This window comes from Rattus norvegicus, chromosome 18 (assembly GCF_036323735.1).
Source record: "Rattus norvegicus strain BN/NHsdMcwi chromosome 18, GRCr8, whole genome shotgun sequence".
In the NCBI taxonomy this organism is placed as follows: Eukaryota; Metazoa; Chordata; class Mammalia; order Rodentia; family Muridae; genus Rattus; species Rattus norvegicus.
This window is the reverse complement of record NC_086036.1, coordinates 11782279-11810258: the sequence shown is the minus strand read 5'-3', so window position 1 is coordinate 11810258 and position 27980 is coordinate 11782279. Positions and strand designations below refer to the sequence as shown.

Genomic DNA, 27980 nt, shown 5'->3' with positions numbered 1-27980 from the left:
AGTCTTCTTGGCTCCTCCAACCACCTGTAGGAATTCGTTTGTTTTTAAACGCTGGAGTCCCAATTCTAGAGATTCTTGTTCTATTGGTCTGCAGTGTATTTCCTGGGGAGATGTGAGCAAAGTCTGTTCACCCTGAGTGAACAGAGGACAGAGCAAAGAAATAGTCCCTCTGAGATCTATCTTGGAGAGCCGGTGAGTTGAGAGGGGATATTATGGGTAACTCTCAGGCAGCTTCTCACCAAAAGGCCCACCTCATGTAGAAGATGACTCAATAAAGCTACATCCCTGGAGTTCACGGCACCACGTGTTGGCAGTTCCACCAAAGAAATTCTCTACCTCTTTGCAGTTACTTATTGTTTATATAAATCACCCTAGGGACGTGCCTTTGTGAATTTTATAACTTTGAGGTTCTTGAACCTATTAAGTTTTGTCAACTTCCTGGGTCTACATATGTTTCAACTAGGAAGAAAATAGTAACAGAAATGGGTCTTTTAATTAATAATTTTAGAAGGTCTATAACTGATTGACGTGTTGAGATCTAATTCAGGTTACTCATGGACGCCATCTTTGTGCTACACAAGCACAAGGCCTGGAATTTAGATCTGCAGCATAAGATCTGAGCACTCCAATGCATGGCTGTAATCCCAATGCTGGGAGGAGGGGACATGAGGATCCTGGGGCTTGCTGGCTAACTAGCCTGGCGAAAGCAGCTTCAGAGCCTTTCTAAAATCATAAGGCGGAAAACTGGTTAATGAAGACATTGGGCTTCTACGTGCAGGAGCAAACATATGCATGAACATTTGCACATACACATGCATACACACCCAACACACAAAAGAATCCACATGTTTTTCACCCATTGCTTTAAGAGTCGGTGGTGGATCCATGAAATCCATGCTTTCCACAGCCCAGACCTCTCTGTTTCCATCTCTGGGAAGCACTGGCTGATGCTATTCCGGTCAAATGAAAACAAAATGGACTGGTCTGCTTTGTGCTGAGTGGCAAGACTTCCTCAAACTCACTTTAATCTTTATACTTTATCCCATGTGTTTGTGTATAGTCATAAATAGTATCTCCATTAATACTTTTAAGAACATTCTAAATAAATTTGTGTTGTACATGCATGTTTTATCCACATAGAATCATATCTACACAGGATATACAGTGGTTTAGGTTGTGGTGAAATTTGTGTGTACTCAGTCACTCTCCACCATAAACCATCTATCAGGGAGGAACATTGCTTTCTTTATTATCATTGGCCACTTCTCATTAGTTCTGAATCTGCATCTTCTGTTCAAATGAATGTGGCCTCCTTGGAGTCTGACAGCGTCGTATGCAGAATGCGAGGCAGTCAAGCATGCTTGCTTCATGTTCTTCGTGTATTGCCTCTGGATGACCTCATCCTCGTTCCCACTTGGAAGGTAATTGGGAAGGGTGGGGAGCTCCTTCCTGCTGACTCCCCTTTCCAAGGGATCCGCCCAGTAGAACTCCACTCAAGGCTTAAACTCTTCTTAGACAATTTTCTATGAACTAGAGAACAACGTGTAACTGCCAAGTGCAGATGGGTAGAGCAGGGAAGTGGAACTCCTTCCACATCGTCATAGCTTAAGCATTCTGTATGGTAGAACAGCTGTGTGGCCATCTTAAACTGCAACACCTGGCCCTAAGTGCAGAGTTGTGTAAACCAACCTGCACGCTTCAGAAAAGCACGCTGCTCTGTACCACATCCTGATCTCTTGAAACACAAATGAAAGCATAGAACCCATCTTATCTCAGCTACCTGCCTACCCACACAGTGCCTCTCTTTTCTTTCTTCCTAATCCAATAAAAGGTCGCTAATCCAGAGTAGAGGGGCTCTGACTACTTGCATGGTATCAGTTCTTCTTAGACTATTCTAAAAAATTCTGTCAGTGCTAATAGATGCTTGCTGTTCCCTTACTCCCTATTTCATGCTATTCTGTAACAGTTATGGTATCCCAATTCATAAGATCTGTATATAAAGGTTTGCACTCTAGAACCAGCAGGCGAGTCTAGAATACACACATTTCACTTTTAAGAAGATGTATATATAGTGACTGGTCCAGATGCAGACAGCACTTCACACTTGGCCAACAGACAAAAGTGAATTTTGGAACAACATCAAGTCAAGAAAAGAGCCAAGTCACATGTTTTTGAGAGATAGCACATGGGGCCTCATTACTTAGTTTTTTTTTTCTCAGTGTAGTCTTTCCTGTGTGTTCACAGGTACTTTTCATTTAGCTATTTATACCTTCTGCTGATCCACTGATTTTTTTTTATTTCCATTCAGTGTGAGAAAATGGATGTGTGTTTGTGTGTGTGTGTAAGGTCATCATTGGGGAGAAAAGATTAATGCAAGAACATGAAATAAATCATCAATGTTGTTCTGGTTAACCTTTAACAACCAACATGTGCCTCAAGACAGTTTCTGGTGCAAGACTGCACTGAAGACAGCTTTTCTCCTGATTCCTTTATCTCCTCTAATTGCTCCTTATCTCTGAAGAGATCTCACGAATTTCTTCCTTCAAGACAGTGAATCTAAGAGCATCTTTCCTTCCCTACCTTGCGGGGTTACTTTCTCCATTCTCTATAAGAACATAGAATAGTTCTCCACCCCATACTATGCTGTAGTCTCCTCCTCAGCTGTTTTTCTCAATATTCTCTGACTAGAAAAAGCCATGCCTACATCTGAAAAGATTAGAGCAGCCCCACAGGCTTAGAGAGGAGATGCTAGGTATCATTTGAGAAAAGTTGGTCCTCTGTGAGCTAGTTTTCTCTTCAATCCATTTCCCTTCAGCCCATCTCCTTGTTCATATGTCTTCCCAGTTTCTGCTCTTTATAGAATTTTCTATTCCTTGTGCAATAAAATTCTAAGATAGATATCAGTCTCCATTAAAGGCTATAGTCTCATCTTCCTTAATTTCAGCAATATTTACAGTAAAAAGGACCTTTGATTGGTTTCTCTTATTAGTGTGTGTGTGTGTGTGTGTGTGTGTGTGTGTGTGTGTGCGCATGCGGGTGCATGTGTGCTTTATATGTATTTAACCCTGGAGGCCAGAGATCAATGCTAGGTATTCTCAACTGATATCCATCTTATTAGGGGCATTCCGGTCTTTCACTGAACTTGGAGCTCACCTATTTGGTGAGACTGACTAAGCACTGAGCCCTAGGAACCCACCTGTTCCCCTGTGCACTGTTAGAATTACAGGTATGTACCACCATTCCTAGCTTTTTAAAAATATAGGTGCCAAGCAACTTATGCCTGATTCTTGTGTGTCACTTTATGCCACTCTCTGTCCTTGTTCTGATGTCCATTTGGTTTATCAAGGACCCTGGCTTACGCTTTCACCTGGCATAGATCACCTGGTGTTCACCTCATTAACAAGGGACAATAGGATGGTCTCCAGAGTATTCAAGGCTACCTTGAACTCCCCACACACTGCATTCTGTGCTAATATATGCATGAGACCACATACTCTTTTCTATCTTTCATACATAGACTCCTTTTCTGTTTTCCAGTACAGTATTCATCTTCATGTACAGTTTCTCTGCCCTGTCTCTTTGCTTTCCTTAAATCTTCTAGCAGCATTTTAGACACAATGGATGATTATTCATCAGTGCAAGACATCAGTGTGGACAAGTACTTACAGATGACTTGCAAGGTATTGAGCCCATTCCAACCTGAATTCAGACTCTGAGAATGAAATCCGGGCGTTCTCAAACTCAGCATTTTTTTTATTCTCAAGTTCCCTGACCTATGCCAATTCAGGAGGCTCGTCTGCTAGCAATTGATTGCAGAAGCATCATAGCATAATGATAATTGGAGGCCAGTAGCTAATTGTGGCTATTTCATAGAGGGTGTATGCTTTAATGAGTGGAGTTTCTTTTGTCTAATGGTAATCACTCTTAATCCATTTACACAAAAGAAACCATAGTTAACACAACTGTAAAGCCTAGAGTGCGTTGTTAATGTTAGCTCCTCTAAAGTTAGTCTCAGGTTACTACGATCTCTTTTTCTTTTCCCATCCTACATCTATTCTATACATTATAGTGGCCATACTTTTATGCATTCATCTGTAAGTGAAAAGATCTTATTTACCTTATTAATGAGAATAGAAAGAGAGCAGCATAAAATATTCCTTTCTAGTGAATGTTTTTCTAATATATGACACCACTACAAATCTTTAAAACCTTAAGTGTTTGTCATTTTTAATTAAAATTCACCAAGAGAGTACAGAATTTAGAAATACTAGTGTCTTAGCTCATCAAGGACTCCAGCATCCAGTTCTTAATATGTTTATCTTACAGGAGTTAATTTAAAATATTGCAAACATAAGATTCTTTCCAGCTTTAGAAGTAATTGTAGGTCTACTCAAAAGTTGTATGTACACAGGTGGCCTTGATAATGAGTAAGCAGTAGAAATGACTTAAGTGCTCAGTTAAATTGGTTGTGATGCATTTATATGAACAAAGTTGTGTTTTTCTTAAGCCAGTTTGAATTAAGTGTGTGTGCTAAATCGAAAGCCCTAAATCACTCTCAGAGGTGCTGACGTTTCTTTTCTTAGGCTTGACAACAGTTTTGGTAATAAACGTGAGTGATCACTTTATGTAAAATTAATTAGTAATCTGTGTAAAAACCCTTAAGGAATCATTCCTAGTAATTTTTTCCACAAATAATTTATCTTTAAATTTTAATAACCTTTTATTCAGATAATTTCCAACTTCGATATAAGTGAAGGGCTTTTCTCTCTAGGCATTGAGAATAGTTTCTTATGTTCAATGATGGGCATTGAATGATGAGCTGATTAGAATAGGCAGTGAGGTTCTAGTTAAAAATAGACCCTAAATGCTCAACTTTGAAAGTCAGAAGAGACTAATCAGAGGAAATGGCAAGAAATGAATTGTTTTTGTTGTTGTTTGTTTCGTGTTGTTTTGGTTTTGTAGTATTCTGAATTCAAGACTCAGACTAGGGAGGCTGGTTTTACATGAGGTTTCTCCACTCCAGGGCTTGGCTCCTTCCCCTCACGTGTATTCCATACAAAGTAGTTTCTTAGAGCTTTATCAAGCCTAGTCTCTTAGAATAAATTGACCCAGACCTTAGTGTTGTTTAAAAATAACTGTTTCAGGGTTTCGAATTTTTGTCTTAAGTAGTTCTTCCTATAAATTGGCCATGTGACAAGTTTCTATGAAATGTGTTGCTGTATGCCCATAAAATACAGTTTAGGTCCATACAGAGATATAACTTAAGCCAATCAGTAAAGGAGTCCACGCACCCTGTGAGGCTTCCCCTTTACGACTTTTTGTGGTAAATGAGAGATTACGCAGACACTCTTCTCCGTTGTCGCTGAACTACGAACTTAAGATCTGTTAGTCACTTTGTTAAGTGCTAAGATCTTTAATATCTGCTGCAGTGTCCTTTTCTTACCCTTTAAGTTTTGTGGAGTCTCCAAAAAGTGTACTTAGTTTTAGCTTTTTGCGACTGCCAATGTTCTTTTATGTCCTTGAATGGCATTCCATGGGAGCAGGGCACGAAGCCTAGTATGTGGTTCTATCAGAGGTAGAGGTGAACGTCCACATCTCCAGAGCTGAGATTTCCCACCTGCATTCCCATACCAGTTTATGTGGTGCTGGCAACTGAACCTGCGGCCTAAGCTGTACCTCTAGCCCACTTCTGCACTCTTTGTTCATGAATACAGGGATAAGGTTTACTTTCTCGTTGACTAAAATGAGTCCTTGTTTGTCTATTGGGAACAATGCTTAAAAGTTTGCTAGGCCTCTGGATTCATAGCAGTGGCCTAGCAAATAAAAATTTAGTTCCACTCATACACCTAACACAATACTTGACAGTATTTAACATCCTCCCCCAACTTCCATTGCTGCCATTAAGCACAACAGATATTGAACATACTGATTTAAAATAGAAGATGCTAATTTCTGCTGTTAAGAATCATTGGTGCTTACAGAAACCTGAATGCTATGATATCATTGCAGCAGTACTCTACGGCAGCTCCCATATTGTAATGCACACCTAATTAGGATGAATGGAGTGACTTTTTGTGATTAGTCTAGTAGGTTTTAGTTGTCAGGCAGGGGGAGGGAGAACAATACAAGAAGAAAACCATACGCGAACTATGGCTTGTTACATTATTATTATTATTATTATTATTATTATTTTGTTTTTTTAATGAGGTTGATATAGTTTGGATATTTCTTGTGATGTCTAGAGAACTGACTCCTAGGAGACAGAAAATAATAGGGGACAGACACAATGCACCTGTGGCATCCACTGGAATGTAATCTCTCTGGCAAAGCTGTAGTGCTTCGTGGCTTAGGCTATCCCTGAATGCTTTGATGAGAAGATAACTCCAGATGGAAATGATTGCACAAGCTCTGCCCTCTGATTTGCCAATGTGCCTGACCAGGAATTCCTTTTCTTTACTTTTTTTTTTTTTTTTTGCATAGGCTTTATGCACAATTCCTGTTTGCACCCAGGGGGCAAGGCAGGTTATTAAGGCCAAGAAGGAGGGAAGGCTGTGGGAGGACATAATAACTGGGAGGACTTCACAGCCTCTACCTGGGGGTAAAGGGAGGAGGGCTGAGCATGGAGGGTGTTGTCTTTTAATTCTGACTATGTGTTGAGTGGCAGGAGAAATTTTGAAAGCTGCTTTGAGGAGGAGCCAGTGCCTGGGCATGGAGTGTTCTGTGCCCCGCTCTCCCCACTTGTAGGAAACCTTCTCTCCATGCACAAGTAATTGGACTGGAAGGAGTACGACTGGCAAAGGAAAAGAGCCATTCTGTCTCCTCCTCCTGTTCCTTATCTCTCACATCCTGACTTTCTTCCAAAGCCGCCTCAGCTGTGCCAAGCTGGCTGCAGAGCGTCTTGACAGGTGCCAGCATCTGCTTAGCCTCCCTGTGCACTCCAGGCCTCTCTATTAGCTGCTCACCGTCCCTGGCCATTGGGACCGCTTCAGATGGCTGCGGCCTGTGCTGCCCCAGGGAGCACCTTCTCTAAGCAGCTCCTTTTCCTTCTCCTGGTGAGTAACATCGGAAGAACGAGGCAGGCTCTTACCTGCTTCATCTGTCCTGCCAGCCTTAAAGGAGAGTCTTGGTAGGAATGGAGGACCGCACGGGAGGGGCGATAGTTAGAGGAAAACAAAACCTGATTTGAGAACAATTTATAGCTGAGGGGCTTGTGATCCAGGTTGGGAAGGGATTCGCTTGTTCTCCAAGCTCCCATGCACGCGTGGTGATGTCTTTCAAGGGAATCCCTCGTTCTGTTTGGCTGTGATTTTTTTTTTTTTTTTAATTTCCTGAGGAGTAGTGAAATAATGTTTTGGCATTCCTCCCAGAAGTTTCTAAGATTTGCTTGAGCTAGTAGGCACTCATGTATTTAGCATGTGATTCCACTGAGCCGCCGAAGGAGAAAAGGATTCTGGGTGAAGATATGAGTTACTCAAGATGCTCTTGGTTCTCTCAGGACTTTCAATGTGAGGATGTGGTTCAACTCCATAAAAGGAGAATGACAGCCAACAGAATTGGCATGAAGCTGCCTTCTGCCTGGGTTGGAACTGTTTACAGGATGCCATTTTTGCCTTGGGGAGTGGTAGAGTTTCTTAAATCTCAATTCCGAAATTCTGCCTTGTGACTTTCCTGGGTATCAAAAATACTTTGGTTATAAATTATATTTTCAGAATCCAGGGATTTTCATGAATGGACATAAACATTTTCTCCATATAAATAATTCATAGTGCAGGGTTGATGGCCACCTCCTCATCCTACCACTACCAGAGACTAGAGCACGTAGAGGCCACCTGGAGTTAGTGTTACTTAAGTGAAATGTAGTGAAACCCAGATTTTTCTTGCCTTTGGTCCTGATCCCTGTCCAGCCCATTATCCCTTGATTCATCCTGTTCCCTTTCATCCTAGAATCTCACACGAACTGGAAAGGTAACAAATCCTTCAGAGTCAATTTTAGACCCCAATTTAACTTGGAGGCAGAGGGACTACTGATGCTCTGTAAACTTCCATTGATTCTATTTACAGAATGTGCTTTCCTGCAGTGGGGTCCTAAGACAGGGAGGAGCTAAAATGACGACAGGCTTGGAGATGCAGATATACCCTATAAAACATATGTAGACCCATTATACACATGTATAATGAACATGCATGAATATATGCAGTTACGCGTCTGTTTCTAACTATGATGAACTTTTCCCACACTATGCATGTAGAAAATTACTAACCCACACTTTATCCTCAGCAAGACCTGAGGCATAGTTTACTGCAATTATTGGCCTTATGATGATGGTATTTCTAAAAAGCCAAATGAATAGAATGTCTGTTGTTTTCATAAGTAGTTATTTAAATTACAGCTGTATGCAAATGTGACCTATAAAATGGCAGATGGCCACATTATAGGCCTAGCAGATTTGTAAAACAAATGGACAACCCAATTTAAGCTGGTATGATGCATCTAGTAGTCTTGAGTTGAGTTAGAAGGATGTAGCATCTTTAATACGGCCATTAACCATTTGGTTTATCCCTACACAAATAGATGTGTAGACTTTTAGAGTGCAGTCTTCGAGAAAAAGTGATCACAAATTGATCTGTATGATTCTGCAAAATCTAGCTGTGCTCTCTTTTTTTTAATTGACATGGACTTATTTTAATAAAAAGAAAAGTATAAAGTGCTACAAAAAGAAATAAAATTGTTTTGAATTTATAAAATTCTCTGAGATTACAACTCACTTAAGAAAAAAAAAAGATACTTTGCCTGCTTTGGAGTTCTTAGGTAAGTTTTAAACCAGCAGCTGTGCCTTAAATATAATAAAACTTCAGAGAGTTCTGTGATCTCATATCACTTAGTGCGGTGTTTGAGGACACTTAGATCTTGAAGGGTTTTTTTCCCCTTTTCTAAGACAAATGATTTGATGACAGTGGAATGGTTCTAAGTGACATTTTTATGAGCTTAAAATTGCTTTTAATATTTCTCACTTCAACAGTAACCTCAAATAGCAATAATAATAAAAAAGATTGGAGAGTTGGTTTATCAGTGCTTATAGAATTCTATAATCCAGTACTTTTTCAGGCTAATGATCTGTGAGGTGTGTGAAGTCTTAGAGGCAATACTCTGTAAACTCAATGGATCATAATACATTCTGTTGCAATCATGTAATAGTGATGTAATCCTAAGGACTGTCCACCTAATTATTTCATTGATACTAAATGGCTTCCCAAAGCCCGTTTCCCTATACATATCACTTTCTACATGAATAAAAAGATGTAGATGATTTAAAAGTTAATTCTAAGACTGATAGTAATTTTATTAACCAGACAAAAATTGTAATGTGAAAAAATGTGATCAAATGTGATGTCTGTTCTTTTTTTCTTTTTCGAGGTTCTGGTATTACTTTGCAATGCGTGTCAGAAAGTTTCCCTTCAAGTTCCCTCTCATCTTAAGGCCGAAAAACCTATAGGCAAAGGTGAGACTCTGTTGAGAAAAGATGTAACTTGCTGCACTTGACTTCTGGCTGTTCTTGCAAACTTTGGGATGAAAGCTGTATGATTGCTGCTCTACATTAAAGCCAGCTATAGTTTCCATTTACACATGATGGCTGAAAGTAGTCAAACTATCACCTTTTCTTGTGTATCTGTATTGCTAGAAAAATTAGCAAACATCAGAGAATTTAAAAAAATTATCTTAGCTTGACAAAGCCAAGGCATCAAAACCAGAAGCATATTTTAAGTTATGTCATTTCTTCTGCTGTCAGATTCCCAATGTCAGGTTCTTTGCTGATGAAACATTAAAGAAACCTCAAAGTTGAAATACTCCATATAAAAGTGTATTCATTGTACCTGTGCTTGGTAGCAATGAATAGATATTTACTGAAAATGTATACGGCGTATTTCACAGAATAGCTTGTGAGAGTCAAATGCAATTCCAGTAAAATTTACAACTAGAGCCTTCAAGGTACATTAAGCACTGAGTTTATCAAATCTCAAAAAGATCTTATGTGAATATTATTTGCATTATTAATAAGAAATATTGCATAAGAATAAACTAGGTTTCTCATCTGTTGCAACATAACTTTCATCTTATTGCCAAATAAAATTTAACTTAATCTCAAAATCTACTGGCAACATCTTATGATAAATGTACTATAAAACTATGTAAGTCAACAATATATTATGACACACACACACACACACACACACACACACACACACACACACCCCTATCTTCCTTCAGATAGCTCTCAATTTCGAAGTCACCATATCCTCTTAAACCCATTATACGTTAAAAATGTAAGGGGAAATGCATTCAGTATACCTGATTTACTAATCATTATCTTAGCAACAGGGTCTACTGTATAGTTTTGAACATGGTCCCATTCTCTGTTCTAATCTTAGCATCACTAGGACTGGCCTATAACTCTGGCCAGCATCAGGAAGGAGGGTCTTACCACATGTCCTTAGTTTGAAAAAGTATCAGTATTAAAGCCTCAGGCTCCAAGTCAGTTCCTACCACGTGCATGTTACTGTCACACTGTCTTGAAGTTGAACCATTCTAAGGTAAGGACCTGTGAACACAAACCTCTGGATGCTAGGGAAAGTGGAAGTAATCCAAACCCAATGAGATTCAGAATTGTTTATTTCTTAGACCAACTCATGATAAACGTTATGGGAGCGATGTAGTTGAGGCTTGTCCTTCCTGGATGAGGTACTTGGTTCTCGCTTCAGCACTACTAAAGGAAGGAAGGAAGGAAGGAAGGGAGGGAGGGAGGGAGGGAGAGGGAAGGAGGGAGAGAGAGAAAGGAAGGGATGAAAGAAAAGAAAGGGAAGCCATAAGTTCATTAGTTTAATTTTCACAATCCCTACGTTTAGAATAGAAGGTATTTGGTGTCCTGCCCTCTTTCTGCTCCTCCTATGCATGTAGCTGTCATTCCTGTAAGACTCGTTTCCTTCCCATCTAACCTGACAATTGCTGTGAAATGTCCTCACTGTAGTGAATCTGGAGGAGTGTCTCAAATCACCCAGCCTGATCCTGTCCAGTGACCCAGCCTTCAGAATTCTAGAAGACGGCACAATTTATGCAACACACGACCTGCTTTTGTCTTCTGAAAAGAGGGGTTTCTCCATCTTGCTCTCAGACAGTCAAGGGCAGGAACAAAAGAAGCTAGAAATTGTACTGTCAGCAAGAGAAAAAAAGGTAAAGCATGGTAGGGTAGGATGTGCTTTCAAGGCCCTTGGTGCACCTGCAAGGCTCATGTCATCCTTCAATGATTCTTTTGTCTTTTACTCAACGTTCTCCTAAGAGAAGAGTGGTATTTACACTATTTATATAGTTATTATTGAGGATGACTAAGGCCAGGGATCAAAGTAGGAATATCAAAAGTTTCAGATCAAATTTAAGGTTTGGCAGGAAGAAGAGCCAACCTGAAGAAGGAGAACAAGGCAGGGGTGACTCTCAGAGACCAGTGAAGGATTCCAGGCAGTGCCGCTGCACCCTGGGCTTCCTTCCACTGACAGCTGGTGACACTCATCAAAGAGACCTGATCTCCTACTTAAAAACTCTGTAGGACTTTAGAGTGGATGTGTGGTCTGGCAATGGTGTTCTGTAGAGGTGTTTTGATCATAGGTTCACTTTCATGTGTTTAAGGGTGATGAATCTTGGGAATAAAAAGTTTGCTAAACTTCATATCTCACTTTAAGTAAACTCAGCATAAGGATATAGTCATCTAAAACTATAGATTACATTTATAAATAGATCCCCCAAATACACTTCTTTTGATCGAAAGACCACTCTTCCTTGAGTTTAAAATGCGTTCTGTGATTATAAAAAGAATTCTTTTTATCCAAATTGCATGAAATCTGTTTTAATAAAAGATATTCATATTTTTGTAGAGGTAAGGATTTTACCTGTACCATTCTATACAAAATGAAGCCAATTCTTAAATATTTGCTAATTGATCATCTACTGGGGAGGCAGGGAGACTCTACAGTTTCTCAAAGATATTTATATCAATGACTAACCAAATTCTGACTGCTAACTGGTTATATTAGAAAACAAGTAGAACTTGGGAATATAATATAATATGAGGTCAGTGTGTGCATGCGTGCATGCATGCATATGTCTGTGTGTGTGTGTGTGTGTGTGTGTGTGTGTGTGTGTGTTATTTACTGAAGAGTATAATACAAATATAGTACAAATGTTTTGGAGATTATGATATTGTCATGTATTACTCTTACGTATTTTTCCTATTTTATGTTGAATGGGGAAAACCCACAGTTTTAGTAATACTCAGTGATGCTGTATTTCTTCATTTCTCATCAAATGTAGGCTTTTAGGAAGAGGCATACCAAGGAACCAGTGCACAAGCGCAGTAAGAGAAGATGGGCTCCCATTCCGTGTTCACTGATGGAGAACTCACTGGGTCCATTTCCACAGCACGTTCAGAGGGTCTGTTCTATGTTCTTTTACTTCATATGTGTTAAATGTTTCCACCATTAAACTTTCCTTTTTAAAAGGCAAAGTTTTAATGGAGTGGGGTTGTAGCTTAGTGGTAGTATGTGTGTCCAGTATGCACAAAGCCCCAAACTCTATCCCCAACATCCAATAAAATACATAAATAAGTAGTGTGCAATCCACTGAATGAGAAGTATAAATTATCAATTATGTTGACATCATCTATCCATCACAATGTAACAATCCCACAGAGTTTTTCATCCAAATACTAACTGTTCAAAGATTTTATTTATTTATTTATTTATTTATTTATTTATTTATTTATTTGGGGTATGAGCACACAAGTACCATACAAACACATGTGAGTCAGCAGGCTGCTAGAAGCAGTTGTTTCTCTACTTTTACCATATGGATTCCAGGGTTCAAACTTAAGTAGTCAGGTCTAGAGGCAAGCACTTGTATACTTGAGCCATTCGACCCTGTGCTGGATTTCTAAGCATTAATCTGTAGAGCTTCTGTCTACTAATTCTGCATAACTCAACTCTGGCTTAAATAAACAACTATCCCCCAAACTACCCATTTGGTGGTGGTGGTGTTGTTGTTTAGTAAGTGAGATGTCTCACTGCTACACAGCTAAAATGCAAACACAGGGAAGCTTTGGAACAGTCTAAGATCTGTAAAATTAATCGTGCAAGAAGTTGTACTACCTCAGTAGTAATCATACAGTTTTCAACCCCCCAAAACCTGAAATCACAGAAAGGTTTTCTGTACCATGTACACAGAAACATAATATGGTAAGATGCACTGCTCCACAGGCTTCAGAACCACATGGATGTGTTCTGAACATTAGGGATCAAACAAGGGACAAGAGCCTTGATTTCACATGTGGAAGAATGAAGATAAGATTTCTAATAAAATGGGCAAAGGAACAGAGGAAAGAGAAAGTGATTTAAAATAACCTCTCAGAGACTAGATTAAGATATTGATCATGATGTATTTGTTCTCTCTCCAAATTGTTTCTTCTTGTTACAGATCCAATCTGATTTTAGCCAGAATTATTCCATCTTTTACTCTATCAGCGGACCAGGTGTGGACAAAGAGCCTTTCAATTTGTTCTACATCGAGAAAGACACTGGGGACATCTATTGTACCCGAAGCATTGACCGTGAAGAGTATGACCAATTTATGGTACGATTACTGAAATATTTATTTAACATTAGGTCTTTATTACTCATGTTTTAATATTTAAACATCGATTTTTTTAAAAACAAATACTGTGTCAAATAATTTATATATATAAATATATATAAAACATTACTAATATTCACTATAAACTGGGGCTAGGCTGAAAAAAGAGACAGTAGGTTTAACAAGGGAAGCAAATGGGTAGAGGATATATAGAAAATATGACAAATTTTCAAGCACGGATGCTTATCTACAAAACTCTGGAGAAGTAACTGAGATTGTCACTGGGTTTTAAGGTCTTTACAATAAAATACTTCCATTACTGTTAGCCAAGCTTTTCTGTTGTAAAACACATGAAATTTAAAAAACAAGATAAGCAAAATTGGCACTTGAGCACATGCCCAGAAAATCCGACCTACTTGTCCTGAGCTGGACTGTATCACCCATGGCGCTCTGAACGCTCTGAACTTGCGTGTAGGTTGGTTGGAACTATCATTTCGGGCCTTGCTTAGTGTTGTGCAATGACCCAACTCCAACACCCACCCACACCCCTTTCTTAAGAAACTTAACCCTTGAATTGTACTTTTTCTAGGCTTCTAGAACTTATTTACCAATCCATCTTATTCTTCTTCCTAAAGACAAGTCCACATATCTGTTTAGCATTCTAATCTTTAACTGGTATATAAGAGACAGCCCCATGCCTTAGGAGGATGATATTGAAAGACACTACTTAAGGCCTTAAATTTACCAACTCTCAATGAGAGTAATAGTTTTTCTTGCTGTTGGAGTTTAACCATGAGAAATGTCTGTGAGGGAAGTCCAGAGGGGAAACTTAGCAGCGTTTCTTCAGAGTTTTAGCTTCAGAAAGCCACCTGTGAAAGAAAGTAACTTATGTGAGGAGTGGAGAGCTCCCAAGAAGATGATGCATTTACAGTAGAAAAACTGGTTTAGAGCTAGGCATTCTGGACAGGCCTGTCACCATACCAATGCAGAGGGGAGGCCAAGACAGGAGGACTGTGAATCCAAGGCCAGCCTGGGCTATTGGGTGAGAGCCTATCATAATAGCAGAAAGAACAGAAAGAAAAAAGGGGGAGGAAGGAAAAAAGGGAGAGGAGAGAGGAGGGTAAGAGAAGAAAGATGGGAAGATAAAATGTTATTCAACACTTAGAATGTGAAATACAAGGGAAGGAGGGCAAGGAAAGAGCAGAGGGTCCTTGGTAAAGAATTAATAAAGAGGAGACTAGAATACTGTAAAACAACTCATTAAAGTAGCATGAGTTTGAAAACAATATGCAATATTTCTGTTGTAGATATTTCATGACTGAGGACAAAGGTGGGTCTGTTGTAACACTTTCTGTACTCTATGCTTTCACCAATATAAAAAAACATTTTAAGAATATTTATTGAAGAGAGAGAAGCCAAGCTTCATTGTAACCATTTCAGTTTTAGTGTTTGAAGTGCTGGGAGTAGATCTCAGTGGGCGCTGGCCATAGCTTGCGAGCAAGTACTGCATTGCAGAATTACCCTAACCCAGCATGGCTGTCACTTTCATCTCTGCTGTATTTGAGCCTGGTGATTAAACACAGAGTCTTACCTACATGAGTTAAATGTGTAGCTTATGTCCAGTCCTATTGCAATCACGTTTACCTTTATCTACATACAAGCGAAAGTTCTGTAAGAGACACACTGGATGCTTGCTGCTTAGACAACGCCTTCCCCGTAAGTAGGGCAGTTACCAAGGATGTTCTCTACCCAGACCTAAGAAGCCATCTGCTTGGTGCAGGATCTACTTCATTCACTATCACAGTTCTGATAGGATCTGATTTTCAACCTCTTGTTTTTTCTTTGCTTCTTAATACTGTCAGAGGGAGGGGACAGAATCATTAAAACAAACCTCTTTGACATTAAGTTTTGTTACCGTTTGACACTTTCATACATTCACACAGTGAATTTTCATCATTCTCTCTCTTTCATCCCAAGCTCTTTCCTCCTGCAGCTGTCTTCTCAGCCACACCCGTCTTTCCTCGGAGTTGTCTTTCTGTGTGTGGCCACAGCATTACTTTCTTGCTGTATGCTTTGCTAGTTTTATGCTTTCGATGATTATGCTCTTGGGCATGGGGTCTTCTCTGGAGTTTGGTTTATACGCCCAGCCATGCCCCATTGGAATAAGGCCTATTGCCCCTTTTCTTGCTGGTATCAATCGCAGATAGCTTCTCTATTAGAGATAGTGTTTTATGTCCATTTCCCCTTCTGATTTGAACCTGCGTAGATCCCTGTGCTTGCTGTCAGAGTCTCTTTGAGTTCACGTGAACATTAGTCCTGTTGTGTCTGGAAGACACCATTTCCTCGGAGTCATCCAGCACCTCTGGTTCCTGTGATCTTTTCAAACAATTCATTTTTTCAAGATATATTCTGTGGCCTGTTCTTCCAGTGCCTCTTAAGTATCTGTCACTGTTCCTTGTAACTTGGTGAATCACAACCTCTAGGAATCTGTTTTCTTAGTTTATAGGCTGCTGATATCTATCCTACCTACCACAGATGTTGACAATGTGACAATATCACATGCAAGCAGGAGAACTCCTTAGAGACATGCAATATACATACTCCGGAATTTTATAGCGGAGGTTTGGATGCAATTGCTTGACCGTTTACTTCTATTTAATTTATATAAAATGTGATTTTAATAATGAATTGCTGTATTTAAAATAATTTCACTTAACTTATATGTTTCTCCAGGACCTGTTTCGGTGTGTTAGGTGTTGCAGGATGACAGTCGTAATCTATTAGACATTTTCCTGCTTTCATCTAGTCTTAAATTTCAAAACCGGCATTTTGAGAAAAACACACACAGTCTAGGGGGAGATGAGAGGAACTGATGGAAGACTGAATAGTATAATATTCGAATATTCTAAATATGGTTGTGAAGCTGTAGTGTGATGATAGGGGTGGTGATGGTGGTTATGGTGATGATGTTGATGGTGACAGTGGTGGTAGTGATTGTGGTATTTCTGAGAGTTATGGTGGTGAAGATGGTAGTCTTAGGGTTATTACTGATATGAAGCATATCAAAGAAGCATTTAACTGGGGACTTACTGACGGTTCCAGAGGGTTAGTCTGTAATCATCATGGTGGAGGGTATGCTCAGAGTCAGGTAAGCAAGGCACTGAAGCAACAGCTGAGAGCTCACATCTAATCTGAAAGTTGCAGGCAGAGTAAGAGGGAGCCTGGGCTTGGAATCTCAAAGCCCACAGCCAGAAACACATTTTCTTAATGAGATCACAATACTAATCTTTTCTTACTGTCCACAGACTGGGACCAAACATTTCTATGTATGAGTCTATTGGGGGTCGTTCTCATTCAAACTACTGTAATGGTGGGGATGGGGGTGTTAGGATCGTGGGATTAGGTGAGGGGGCTCATTTGGGAGGTAAGTCAACAGCCACTTACTGAATGCCCATTTTGCACCAATACATCGACACAAAAATACAAAAGTAACTGTGTAGAATTTATATGAAAAAAAAAAAAAACCCAAGCAAATCTTAAATCCTGGTGCCTAGGATCAAAAGGCAGCCCGCTGTCATGTAGTTAAGGATACAAATACGGTTTTATTACCATCTTATTAAAAACGTATGTTTGTAATATAAAAATAAGAAAATGCAGGTAGAGCCGTCACCCAGAATTATGACATAATATATGCATATTAAAATTGAGACATGTTTATAAGCTTTGCTAGTCATTGTTACAAGCATATCTACCGGTGGGTCTACCTGTGTTCTAACAAGTTAAAAACCACAGTTAGTTCTGAGAACACTTATAGCTCATGGAACTGAGAGCACATGGAACTCTGTAGAAGAATAATGGGTTGGGGATTTAGCTCAGTGGTAGAGCGCTAGCCTAGCAGGCACAAGGCCCTAGGTTCGGGCCCCAGCTCCGAAAAAAAAAAAAAAAGAAAAAAGAAAAAAAGAATAATGAGAAATAACTTTTCAAGGCGGCAGAAGGTACAGGGTGCATAGAGAATGACTGTGCATTGTATGCACGACATCATTTCTTAGCTGCACATACCTGTGTGTGTCTTTAAACAATGCCTCTGCCCTACCCCTGCCTTTTTTGTGCACGGTTTGTCACGTAAGAAGCAACTGACGATGTTTCCGCCCTTCAGGTGTATGGATATGCAACCACTGCTGATGGCTATGCCCCAGAGTACCCTCTGCCTCTGCTCTTCAAGGTAGAAGATGACAATGACAATGCCCCATATTTTGAAACCAAACTGACAGTTTTTAGTGTGCCTGAAAATTGTCGATACGGTGAGTTCACATTAAAAATCCACATTTCATTAACGTGTGTGTGTGTGTGTGTGTGTGTGTGTGTGTGTGAGAGAGAGAGAGGGGGGGGGGAGGGAGAGAGAGAGAGAGAGAGAGAGAGAGAGAGAGAGAGAGAGAGAGCCTGCCTGTCTACTGTCTAGGTTCTCTCCTTGGACTATGGAATTGGGGTCTTGAGCTCAAATCATCCAGTTCAACAACAAGCTGTTTAGCCAGTTTCATCACACTGGCCCGACATTTTACAAGATCATCGACACTTCAAAAGTACTGTATGGTAAAATGATTGCCAGGCATGGTGGCACAAACCTTAAATCTCAGCACTCAGAAAGTAGGGATCAGCGATGTCTGGATATTCAAAGCTAATCAGGACATCGTAAGGGCAGCTCTGGCTACATAGAGAGACACCTTCTCAGTAAAAGTTGAATTTTATAATTTTGCTTTATGTACTTTTTAGCATTTTGGATTACATATATCTTTGATTACATTTATATTTGAGTTATTCTTGCTAGAGGTTTTAATTCCTTGTATGAAAAATATAAGACATGTTTTTCATAGTATATACCTAGCTGAAGTTCCAAGGAAGAGAGGCTTGGGAGAAGTTTGCAAGAGCAATTATACAATGCTCAGATTATCTGTAAACAACTCTGGTGTGTGTGTGTGTGTGTGTGTGTGTGTGTGTGTGTGTGTGTGGCTTATATGTGTGTCTGTGTCTTTGTGTGCATGTGTGTTTTGACAATCTTCTGCAATGATACCTGTATTTTTTGTTTATAACTCAATTATAATATGATTTAAAATTTGACAACATTGGCTTTATCTAAACAGGAACTTCAGTGGGACAAGTGACTGCCATAGACAAGGATGAGCCAGGAACCCTACACACTCGTCTGAAGTACAAAATCTTGCAACAAATCCCAGATCACCCCAAGCACTTCACCGTCCACCCAGACACGGGTGTGATCACTACCACCACACCTTTACTGGACAGGGAGGTAATGGTTCAGTGCACGAATTCATCAGCAGTCACTGTTTAAGCTGGTAATTACTGCCAGGATGATTACAGTACAGCCCATGTGCTTCCTCCCTGAGCTTTCTTCCCAAGCTATGCCCAGGGAGGGACTCTCTGGAGACATCTTTGCATCTGCAGAGATGCTGAGATTGTACAAGGATAAGACAGGTCTGACTTGCTCTCATTGTGCTGATGCGAGGTCCTGATAACACTTACTTTACTTCAGTTTTGCTTTTGAAAAAGTAATTTCATTATGACGTATGGCATTTGGTAAATTGATCAGAAAGCCAGAAGATTCCCAATTGTTTTCTTCCCTAGGCCTATACAGGTCCATTGTCTATTCCCAGTTCCTTCTCCTTATCTCAGGGAAACACACACACACACACACACACACACACACACACACACACACACACGCAGAGACAGAGGCAGATGGAGACAGAGAGAGAGAGAGAGAGAGAGAGAGAGAGAGAGAGACAGATGGAGACAGAGAGAGAGAGAGAGAGAGAGAGAGGCAGATGGAGACAGAGAGAGAGACAGAGACACAGAGACACAGAGACACAGAGAGATTCTTTACAGTTTCGCCTTTTCCAGGGTGTCGCAGTCTGAGCCACACAACACGAAGCCTTTCCATGCTGGCTGGTTTCTCCTATGGGAAGTAGTCTGAACTTCCCAGGACTTTCAGTGGCTCACTACTTTACAGTACAAGTTATTCTTTCACTGTCTGCACATAGGAGTGCATTTACTCCCCTCACAGCTATTTCCCTCACTTCAGAACCTACAGGTTTTGCTTAAGTTTTGTCAGACATGAATGGATAAGCTGACATTTTAAATGTTAAAAAAACTGCCGCTGGGTAGTTCCTTCATTTACTGTGAGTAGAAAGGGAGGTTTTGTTTGTGCTTGGCTTTAAGAGTAGTTTATTTAGCATGGCAGGGAAGGTGCAGTGTGAGGTATCTGTTCACACTTCAGAGTCAGGAACCAAGGAGCTGCATCTCTGCTCTCTTTCTCCATTTCCCCTTTATATAGTCTGGGGTCTTAGCACACAGGACAGTGCTGTCCCTTAGCACACAGGACAGTGCTGTCCCTTAGCGCACAGGGTTGTGCTCTCCACACTCAGTGAAACCTTTTGACATCCCCTTTTAGGCAGGCCCAGGTACGTCTCCTAGGTGATTCTAAACCTAGGAAAACTGACAAGTGAAATTAGCTGTATAATTTGTTCAATTCCTTGTTTTGAATTTGTATTTATGGTGTTTTTATTAAAATTATCCAGGGCAGGACATGTAGTTGTGTTAACACATACATATATAAAAAATGTAAAGCCTGTTCACAATATAACCACAACACACAGAGTATATATCATAACTGTCAGTGAGAGGAAATAGATGTATTTACGAATACCTTTCCTCCCTCCCTCCGTACCTCCCTCCCTCCCTCCCTCTCTTTCCTTCTTTTACAGAAATGTGATACTTACAAACTAGTGATGGAGGTACGAGACATGGGGGGCCAGCCCTTCGGTCTCTTCACCACCGGAACGATCACCATCTCACTGGAGGATGAGAATGACAATTCACCGTGTTTCACCCAAAGTTCTGTGAGTGGACTTGTGTGCTTATTGAACTAGATTCCTTCATATTTAAAAGAAAAAAAAACCCTAGAGTTTGGCAACTTCCTAAAACAGACATATTGTTTTAAATAGTAATCACTTAAAAACAGATGTGGTTTGCACGAGAAGGATAGCTGAAGTGCTCAAGTTTCTGAGGTAAGGAAGTGCCTTCGTTCCTGACCACTGAAGAGCACTTCTGTTCTGGTGTACCTCATGTGTTCAGTGTTTTCTTGGTTATTATTGTCAGTTTGGGGACCCTTTTAGACTTTGAAGAAGAGGCCTTTTCTCCCAAGACCTGTGTATTTCAAGTTATGAAGCAGGAAAGAGATCAGCCTTATATGCTTTGCTGGGGTCAGAGTGATGTCCTGCCCATAGCTCCTCCTGTGTTGGACTTTAGCTAGCTAATTATGGCAGACATGCTATATGATGAGATTGTTAAGGAATGACTGTTTTTCTGACTTCCAGTGAGTAGCTTTGCACTTTTTCATGCACCTATACTAGAGTTTTAGTCAGAGAATAAGAAATCTAATATAGTGATGGATACTTCATTGTCAAAGAGCTCATTCACATACCTAGGTGCGAGCCTTTTCATCGTACGTCTTGTCGTAGTAAAGGTTTTAATTGCTGTGAGGAGACACCATGGTTACTGCAACTTATAAGGATAACATTTAATGGGGGCTGGCTTACAGTTCAGAGGTTTAGTCAATTATTACCATGGCGGGAAACACAGAGGCATACAGGCAACCATAGTGATAGACAAGTAGCTAAGAGTTCTACATCATGATCCACAGCACCAGAAAGAGCAGTTAGTCACTAGACCTGGATTGAGCGTCTCAAAGCCCACCCCCAGTGACACACTTCCTCCAAAAGGCCACACCTACTCTAACAAGGCCACACCTACTCTAACAAGGCCACACCTACTCTAACAAGGCCACACCTATTCCAACAAGGCCACACCTCCTATTAGTGCCCCTCCCTATCTGTGGGAGCCATTTTTTTCAATACACCACACATCCCTTGCAGATTATAATTTATTCTTTTAGTCTTTTAATATCTTATGCTTCCTTAGCTTTATTTCAGAGTAATGTCCATGATTTAACTTCTCAAAAAAAGAAGAAACTTTTCTCTTAGTAATGTTTGCTTGTTGATCAAAGTAAGCAAAGCAGGATTATTGTGAAAACCAATCATTCTGAGCTGCTGCCGTGGCTCAGTTGTCTAGCACTTGCCTTGCCTCTTCAGGCTCCAGGTTCAATCCGTACTACTGTGGGAAAAAACAACAAAAAAGCAATATATGCTCTCACCATAGGTATTATACAATTAATGCATTAGCACAGTTCAATTGGTGTTCGCTATGTCTAAAGACGGGGTGGACTGTAAGTATAATACAGGATCAGAGAGGAGGCAAATCTGAGATAGAAAGAGAGCAGGAAAATCACCTCACAGAATTTTAGCAGTTAAGAGATGGGTCACCTTTGGTTAATGGAGGGGATTTGAAAACACGATAAGAAAGAAAGAAGTTAGCCAGACATGAAACTTTATAAACACTTTTCCAAATTATGAGCACATTACTCCACATTATATTCTTTACATAGAACTTTAAATATAAAGATGACATTGCTAAAGCTGTGGACATATACTTAGAAAGGCGTTTTCCCTCAGTATTTTGCAGAAGTAGACGAAAACAGAATTGATGTTGAGATTCTAAGGATGATGGTGCAAGACCAAGATTTGCCCAACACCCCCCACTCGAAGGCGGTATACAAAATCCTACAGGGGAACGAGAATGGGAACTTCAAAATCACAACAGATCCAAACACAAATGAAGGAGTCTTGTGTGTTGTCAAGGTACGTAATAATCGTAAAGCTATTCTTTACAGCATCCAAACCTGTGCTTTGACATTGGTATAAATGGTATCTCTATCTATGGACCCTTCTCCAGGGAGTTATAGGCAGTTAGAGGACACATGGGAAAGGAGTCACTCGTCAGTGGTATAGCCACTCCATTGACAAATATGCCTGGAAAGAGGACTTGGGAAGAAGAGGAATTTTGTGGAGTGGTAATGGAATCAAAGAATATAATGAGAGTTTTGATAAAAGGAATTATATACATATGTATATATAGTTGATGTGTAATACATGCATTTAAATTAATACCATATGTCTATATCTATTTCTATATCTATATCTATCTATGTCCACAGTAGTGTTGTATGGTGTTGAAATGTTTTACAGTGGTGCACACAGAGCCTTTTCTGTTATTTCACTCTTTCTAAGCGGAAACTCATAGCAGACACACACTTCACCCCTCTGTACATGAAGTTAACTAAGCAGAGGAAGTTGAATCTATCAGTGGCCTTGATGGGCAGCACTGAATGTAAACACCTGGCTGCTCTCTGAATCACTATGTCCTTGTCCTGCGTGTTTTTCTCCTTTAACCCCCCAGGGTAGTTTCAAGCTTTCCAAAGAAGTTATTTTTCTGATAAGATGTTCATAAAATGTCCTTTAATTTTTACACTGTCTATTCTTTCTTTTCCCCTCTTGCCTGTCTTCTGTATTTCCTTCCTTCACCTTTTTCTTTAAATTTCACTTGCTTCAGGAGTCTTACTGGGATTAGACACAATCATGCTGTGTTCCCATTAGTGTTTAAAATTACAATAAAGATGAAGGTGGGATCTTCCAAAGTAAAAAAGTAGGAAGGAAAATGGTCAACTCTTAAAAATTGATAAGTTAACCATTTAAAAAGGATAATTAATCTTTCAATTAGCGCCAGCTTTGGGCAACATTTTAAATCTAGAAATTGCGTTCCCTGTCTATTAAATCTTGGAATCATAGCGTCCTGTATAACAATATGGGGACTGATCAGTGTATGTTCGTTAAACAGCCATTGAACTATGAAGTCAGCCGCCAAGTCACTCTGCAAATCAGCGTGCTTAACGAAGCCCAGTTCACTAATGCCGCCAACACACAACCCCCAACAATGTGCACCGCAACCGTCACTGTGAAAATTAAAGACAGAGATGAGGGTCCTGAGTGCTTGCCACCAGTCAAAGTCATTCAGAGCAAAGATGGGCTCCCAGCTGGCCAACAGCTCCTGGGCTACAAAGCGATGGACCCAGAAACAAGCAGTGGCGAAGGCTTAAGGTAATGCTCTTTCCTGAAAACGCCCGCATCTTCCATGGAGCCTGAACTTTAGGAGTGGTTTGTGTGTCTTCGCTTCGGCCATTTGACGTTTGCTTTCTGAAAACCTAGGTATAAAATGGTAGGAGACGAAGATAACTGGTTTGAGATTAACGAAAGCACAGGAGACTTGAGAACCGTGAAAGTTCTAGACCGAGAGTCGAAGTTCGTGAAGAACAACCAGTACAATATTTCCGTGGTGGCGATGGATTCAGGTGAGTGCCATTTTCTAAAAGTGAAACGTGAATGTAGAATGTGACTGTGTCTAGGGCAAATTTTAGTCCAGACACTGTTTCCTCGAAGGTACCAATAATGTACAACGCAAAACGCTGTGTTGAGTGTAATGGCTCAGGGCACTGAGATCACCCATTTAGTCCCCTGTGTGCCCGCCTTGGGCAGAGCCACAAGAGAGTAAAAGACTGAAGTCTAACTTTTAGTACTGGTTATTTATTTCTGTTGAGGGATATCGTTTCCTCTCAGAATGCCTTGTCTGGGGCCTTTAGTTTTTTTAATTGTCCCGGTGAGGGTTACTATCACTATGATGAAACACCATGACAAAAGCAAGTTGGGCAGAAAAGGACTCATTTCATTCAGTTACGTTTAACAGTTCATCATCAAATGCAGTGAGGGAGGAAGTCACACAGGGCAGGAACCTGGAGGTGAGAATAGACGCCAAGGCCATGGAGAAGTGCTGCCATGGAGGAATGCTTGCTTAGCATGGCTTGCTCAGCCTGCTTTCTTATAGACTCAGGACCTCCAGCCCAGGGATGGCTCCACTCCTCATGGGCTGGGCTCTCCCACATCAACCACTAATTAGGAAACTGTTCCATAGGCTTGCCTACAGCCCAGTATTAGGGAGACATTTTCTGAACTGGAGTTCCCTCTTCTCAGATGACTCTAGCTTATGTCAAGTTGACATAAACACTAGCCAGGAAATTTACCTTACAGGTCTTTGCTTATATATGGCTTTTGGTTTCCTGTTTTTACAGGAGTTTTGTGTGTGCAGATGTGCATGTCTTTAAGTCTGTGTGTGTTTCTTGTACTTTTACTTTGGCTTCTTTTTTCTGCTTATTTGTCCTATTCTGTTTTGCTTTTATTATTATTATTATTATTATTATTATTATTATTGTTGTTGTTGTTGTTGTTGTTGTTATTTAGATGCCTGTTTGCTTTCTAAAGAGAGAAAAAATAAGGTATGGGTTTAGGAGAGAGGGGAAGTCGGAAGGAGTTGGGAAGAGCTGGGGGAGAGGAAACAGTAATCAGAATTTATTATATGAAAAAAATCTATTTTCAATTAAACAACAACCACAAACATTCTAGGACCTAGAGTGTCTCCTTCAAACACTGTCAACTGTGAAGTGATGATCTTAAAACTCTTGAAGTAAACTCCTGCCTACAGGAACCATATATAGTTTAAATAAACATATGTATATAAATGTGCTAACAATGTTTGCCAATGTACACATGTACTATTATGCAATACATTATATAAACCTAAAGTTAAAATAAGTAATAAAATATGAAAAGAAGTTATACTTTGATTATGTGCATACCCTTTAAGAGAAGTCCTCACAGAGATAAAAGAACATCATCTTGGGACTTTTCAGACTGAACTAATTCTTTTGCCTATTCGGTTAACTCAAGAAGGTGTCAACTGTTTTAAGATGTCTAAGTTGAACATGTAAAATGTATTGTCAGACAGTAACATTGGCTATGTCTGCACATTTCCTTAATTTGTTCAAGTTAATAACACAAACCCCCAGATATTGTTGGCTATATAGCCTATTTTAGCTACAATTTTTTAAAATTATATAAAAGTATGTGTGTGTGTATGTGTCTGTGTGTGTGCACATGAGCAAAGAGGCCATTGGTGACGGCTCCCCAAGGAACTGGAGTGGCAGGTGCTGTGAGCCACTTGATAGGGACGCTGGGACTTGAACTCGGATCCTCTGGAAGAGAAGTACACCCTCTTCACCACCAAGCCACCTCTCTGGCCTTGTTGATAGTTTTGAAGCAAGAGCTGGAGCTGCTGAAAGAGAGACAGACAAAAAGTTAACCAGGGAAGACGCCGGCGACTTCCTGTTTCTGCAGACAGGGCAAGCTGACTCATGCCCACTCTGCCCATTAAGGCTTCTCTCGCCTCTCAGCCCTGCTGCCTTTGGGATAGAAATACCGGGTTACATATCCCCTTCACAACCATGGAGACCAGGAGTTGCGGGGAGGTTTAGTCCTCCTAGTAATGAAAGCTTTGACGCTTTATATTCTAAGCATTAAAGAACCCACCTATCAGATAAAAATCATCTAGCTTTCAAAATCTGTGCTCCCTCTTAATGAGAATGTCATTACCAAGTGAACTACCTGCATATTACCTTTCTCTTTGATCCACACCTCAAACATACATTTCTTTTATAGAGTTATTTTACTATAAGTTCCAAAATTCTGTAGAATAACGGGTGGGGGATATTAGCTGAGAAACATATTAACTTAATATATTTTACAGTTCTGGGTGATGTGGGTTTTTTTTATGTTTGCTCTACCTATAAGTAAAAATGAAATCTAAATGTTTTACACATAATTATGATGTGAAAGAGGGCTCTCTGTCTGCTTACTTTTAGATGTTTAAATTCCAAGCACAGGATCATGGGAACTAGGAGTCTTGAGATGAGGATTTGATCTTTCTAAGAATGAAAGCTTTTCTGCTTTATATTCTAAGAGAATCTGTGGTATAAATTTTTTACCAGTAGAGAACACTTAGGCGTCTCTACACATTGAGAGACTCCAGAGGCTTTTGGGGTAAGGCACAAAGAGGGGAAGACTACAGAAATCCTGGAAATTCTTATTTAGAGAGGAGAAAATTACAAGAGCAAAATATAAGAAATTAACTTTGTTGCTTAGTACTGAAAAATACTGAGGGTAAGCTTGGTAGGGTTAGTATAAAAGAGAGAAGCTTAGGCAAAACAATGTCCCAGAGTCATACGTAATCTAGCTTACGTCCTTGTATTTCTCCTGTGCGTCATTCTTGTCTGTCAGGCTAATCTCTCTGCTGTGTGTCTTGAGGACACTGTTTTATGCACCTTACTCCTAGAACATGAGAGTAGCAGCCATACCCTGAAGCTCATGTCCCTTAAATTATTCAAATGAATAGCAGTAACAGCTTCCGTGATTGTTCTCTGTTAGTCTTTCTTTGATTTGTAATACTGCAGTTTAAGCATTATTATATGCTGGAAATAATATGATAATTATTGTTTAGTGCTGTAACTCTGAAATTGTGCCTTCACTTTTTCTCATTCGTATTTTTTTCTTCTAAATTGGTTAAGAGCTCAATTTTTTTCCCATACCCACCCTGCCACCCTTCTGGTAAACTGTCCCTTTATCAGGCATGAAGATGAGAATTCGGTATATATCTGTTTAAGGCAGATCTTTAAAAGTGACATGGGTATGCGTATATGAGCTCCCGCATGCATGGTCTTTAGAAAGGTAGAAGGCTCTGGATCCCCTGGAGCTAGAGTTACAGGCCGAGCTGGGCTGATCTAAGACTTTCGCCACAGAGACCCTGATGAAAGGACAGAGGGGACCTAGTTCTGTGTCTTTGCCCAGGAACAGACTGGGTAAGATCCAGTCTACGGCTGGGTTCTGTGTCTCAAATGAGTTAAGGTTTCAATTCTTGAGAACTTTTTCCCCTCCTCCTCCACCACCACCATTAGCGAGACTGAAGCTCTCAGTCTCAAAGCCTCTATGTACTTAATTTCTGACACTTGAAGTATCCTATGCTCACCATGTGCTCTGTTAGCCTTCTGCTGAATTTGTCCCATCTCCCCTTATAAGCATATGTAAGATCCTTACTTCTCAATAGTCCTGCTTGGCATAACACATTGCTTGTGCAGTAACTCCCGAGCCCAGCTTTCCTATCTCTAACTTCTCTTCTCGTCTTCTCCCTTAGGATCCTTTCACTGAAGAAAGACCTGTTTGTCCATGTCACCTCACATGAATGTTAGAATCTAAAATGTGGTCTTGGCAAGAGCAGCAAGCACTCTTCCCTAATAAGTCCCAGCTAATGTGTCATGGTTAGACTTGCTGTTCCTCTGTGGTTTGAGAAGCTCATAAGCCTCCAGGATCAGGCAGTGAAATTAGCTACTGAGGATTTTACAGTTTTGAGGTGTACTTGATGCTTAGAACAACTGAGTTCAAACCATATAAAATACCTT

General features: G+C 40.1%; 1 protein-coding gene across 3 annotated transcripts in view; it reads left to right on the top strand.

Moving 5' to 3' along the window:
- Dsc1 (desmocollin 1) overlaps positions 1-27980 on the top strand; it is a 57158-nt gene that overhangs the window by 21610 nt on the left and 7568 nt on the right. For 2 of the 3 annotated variants that reach the window (XM_039097287.2, XM_039097286.2), the window contains exons 3-13: positions 9416-9500; positions 10429-10590; positions 11025-11227; positions 12359-12478; positions 13517-13672; positions 17829-17973; positions 18811-18977; positions 20452-20586; positions 22258-22443; positions 23480-23739; positions 23848-23990. In XM_039097287.2, coding sequence (XP_038953215.1) covers positions 12437-12478; positions 13517-13672; positions 17829-17973; positions 18811-18977; positions 20452-20586; positions 22258-22443; positions 23480-23739; positions 23848-23990 — 1234 coding nt within the window. In that variant the 5' untranslated portion in view covers positions 9416-9500; positions 10429-10590; positions 11025-11227; positions 12359-12436. 3 annotated transcript variants of the gene reach the window in all.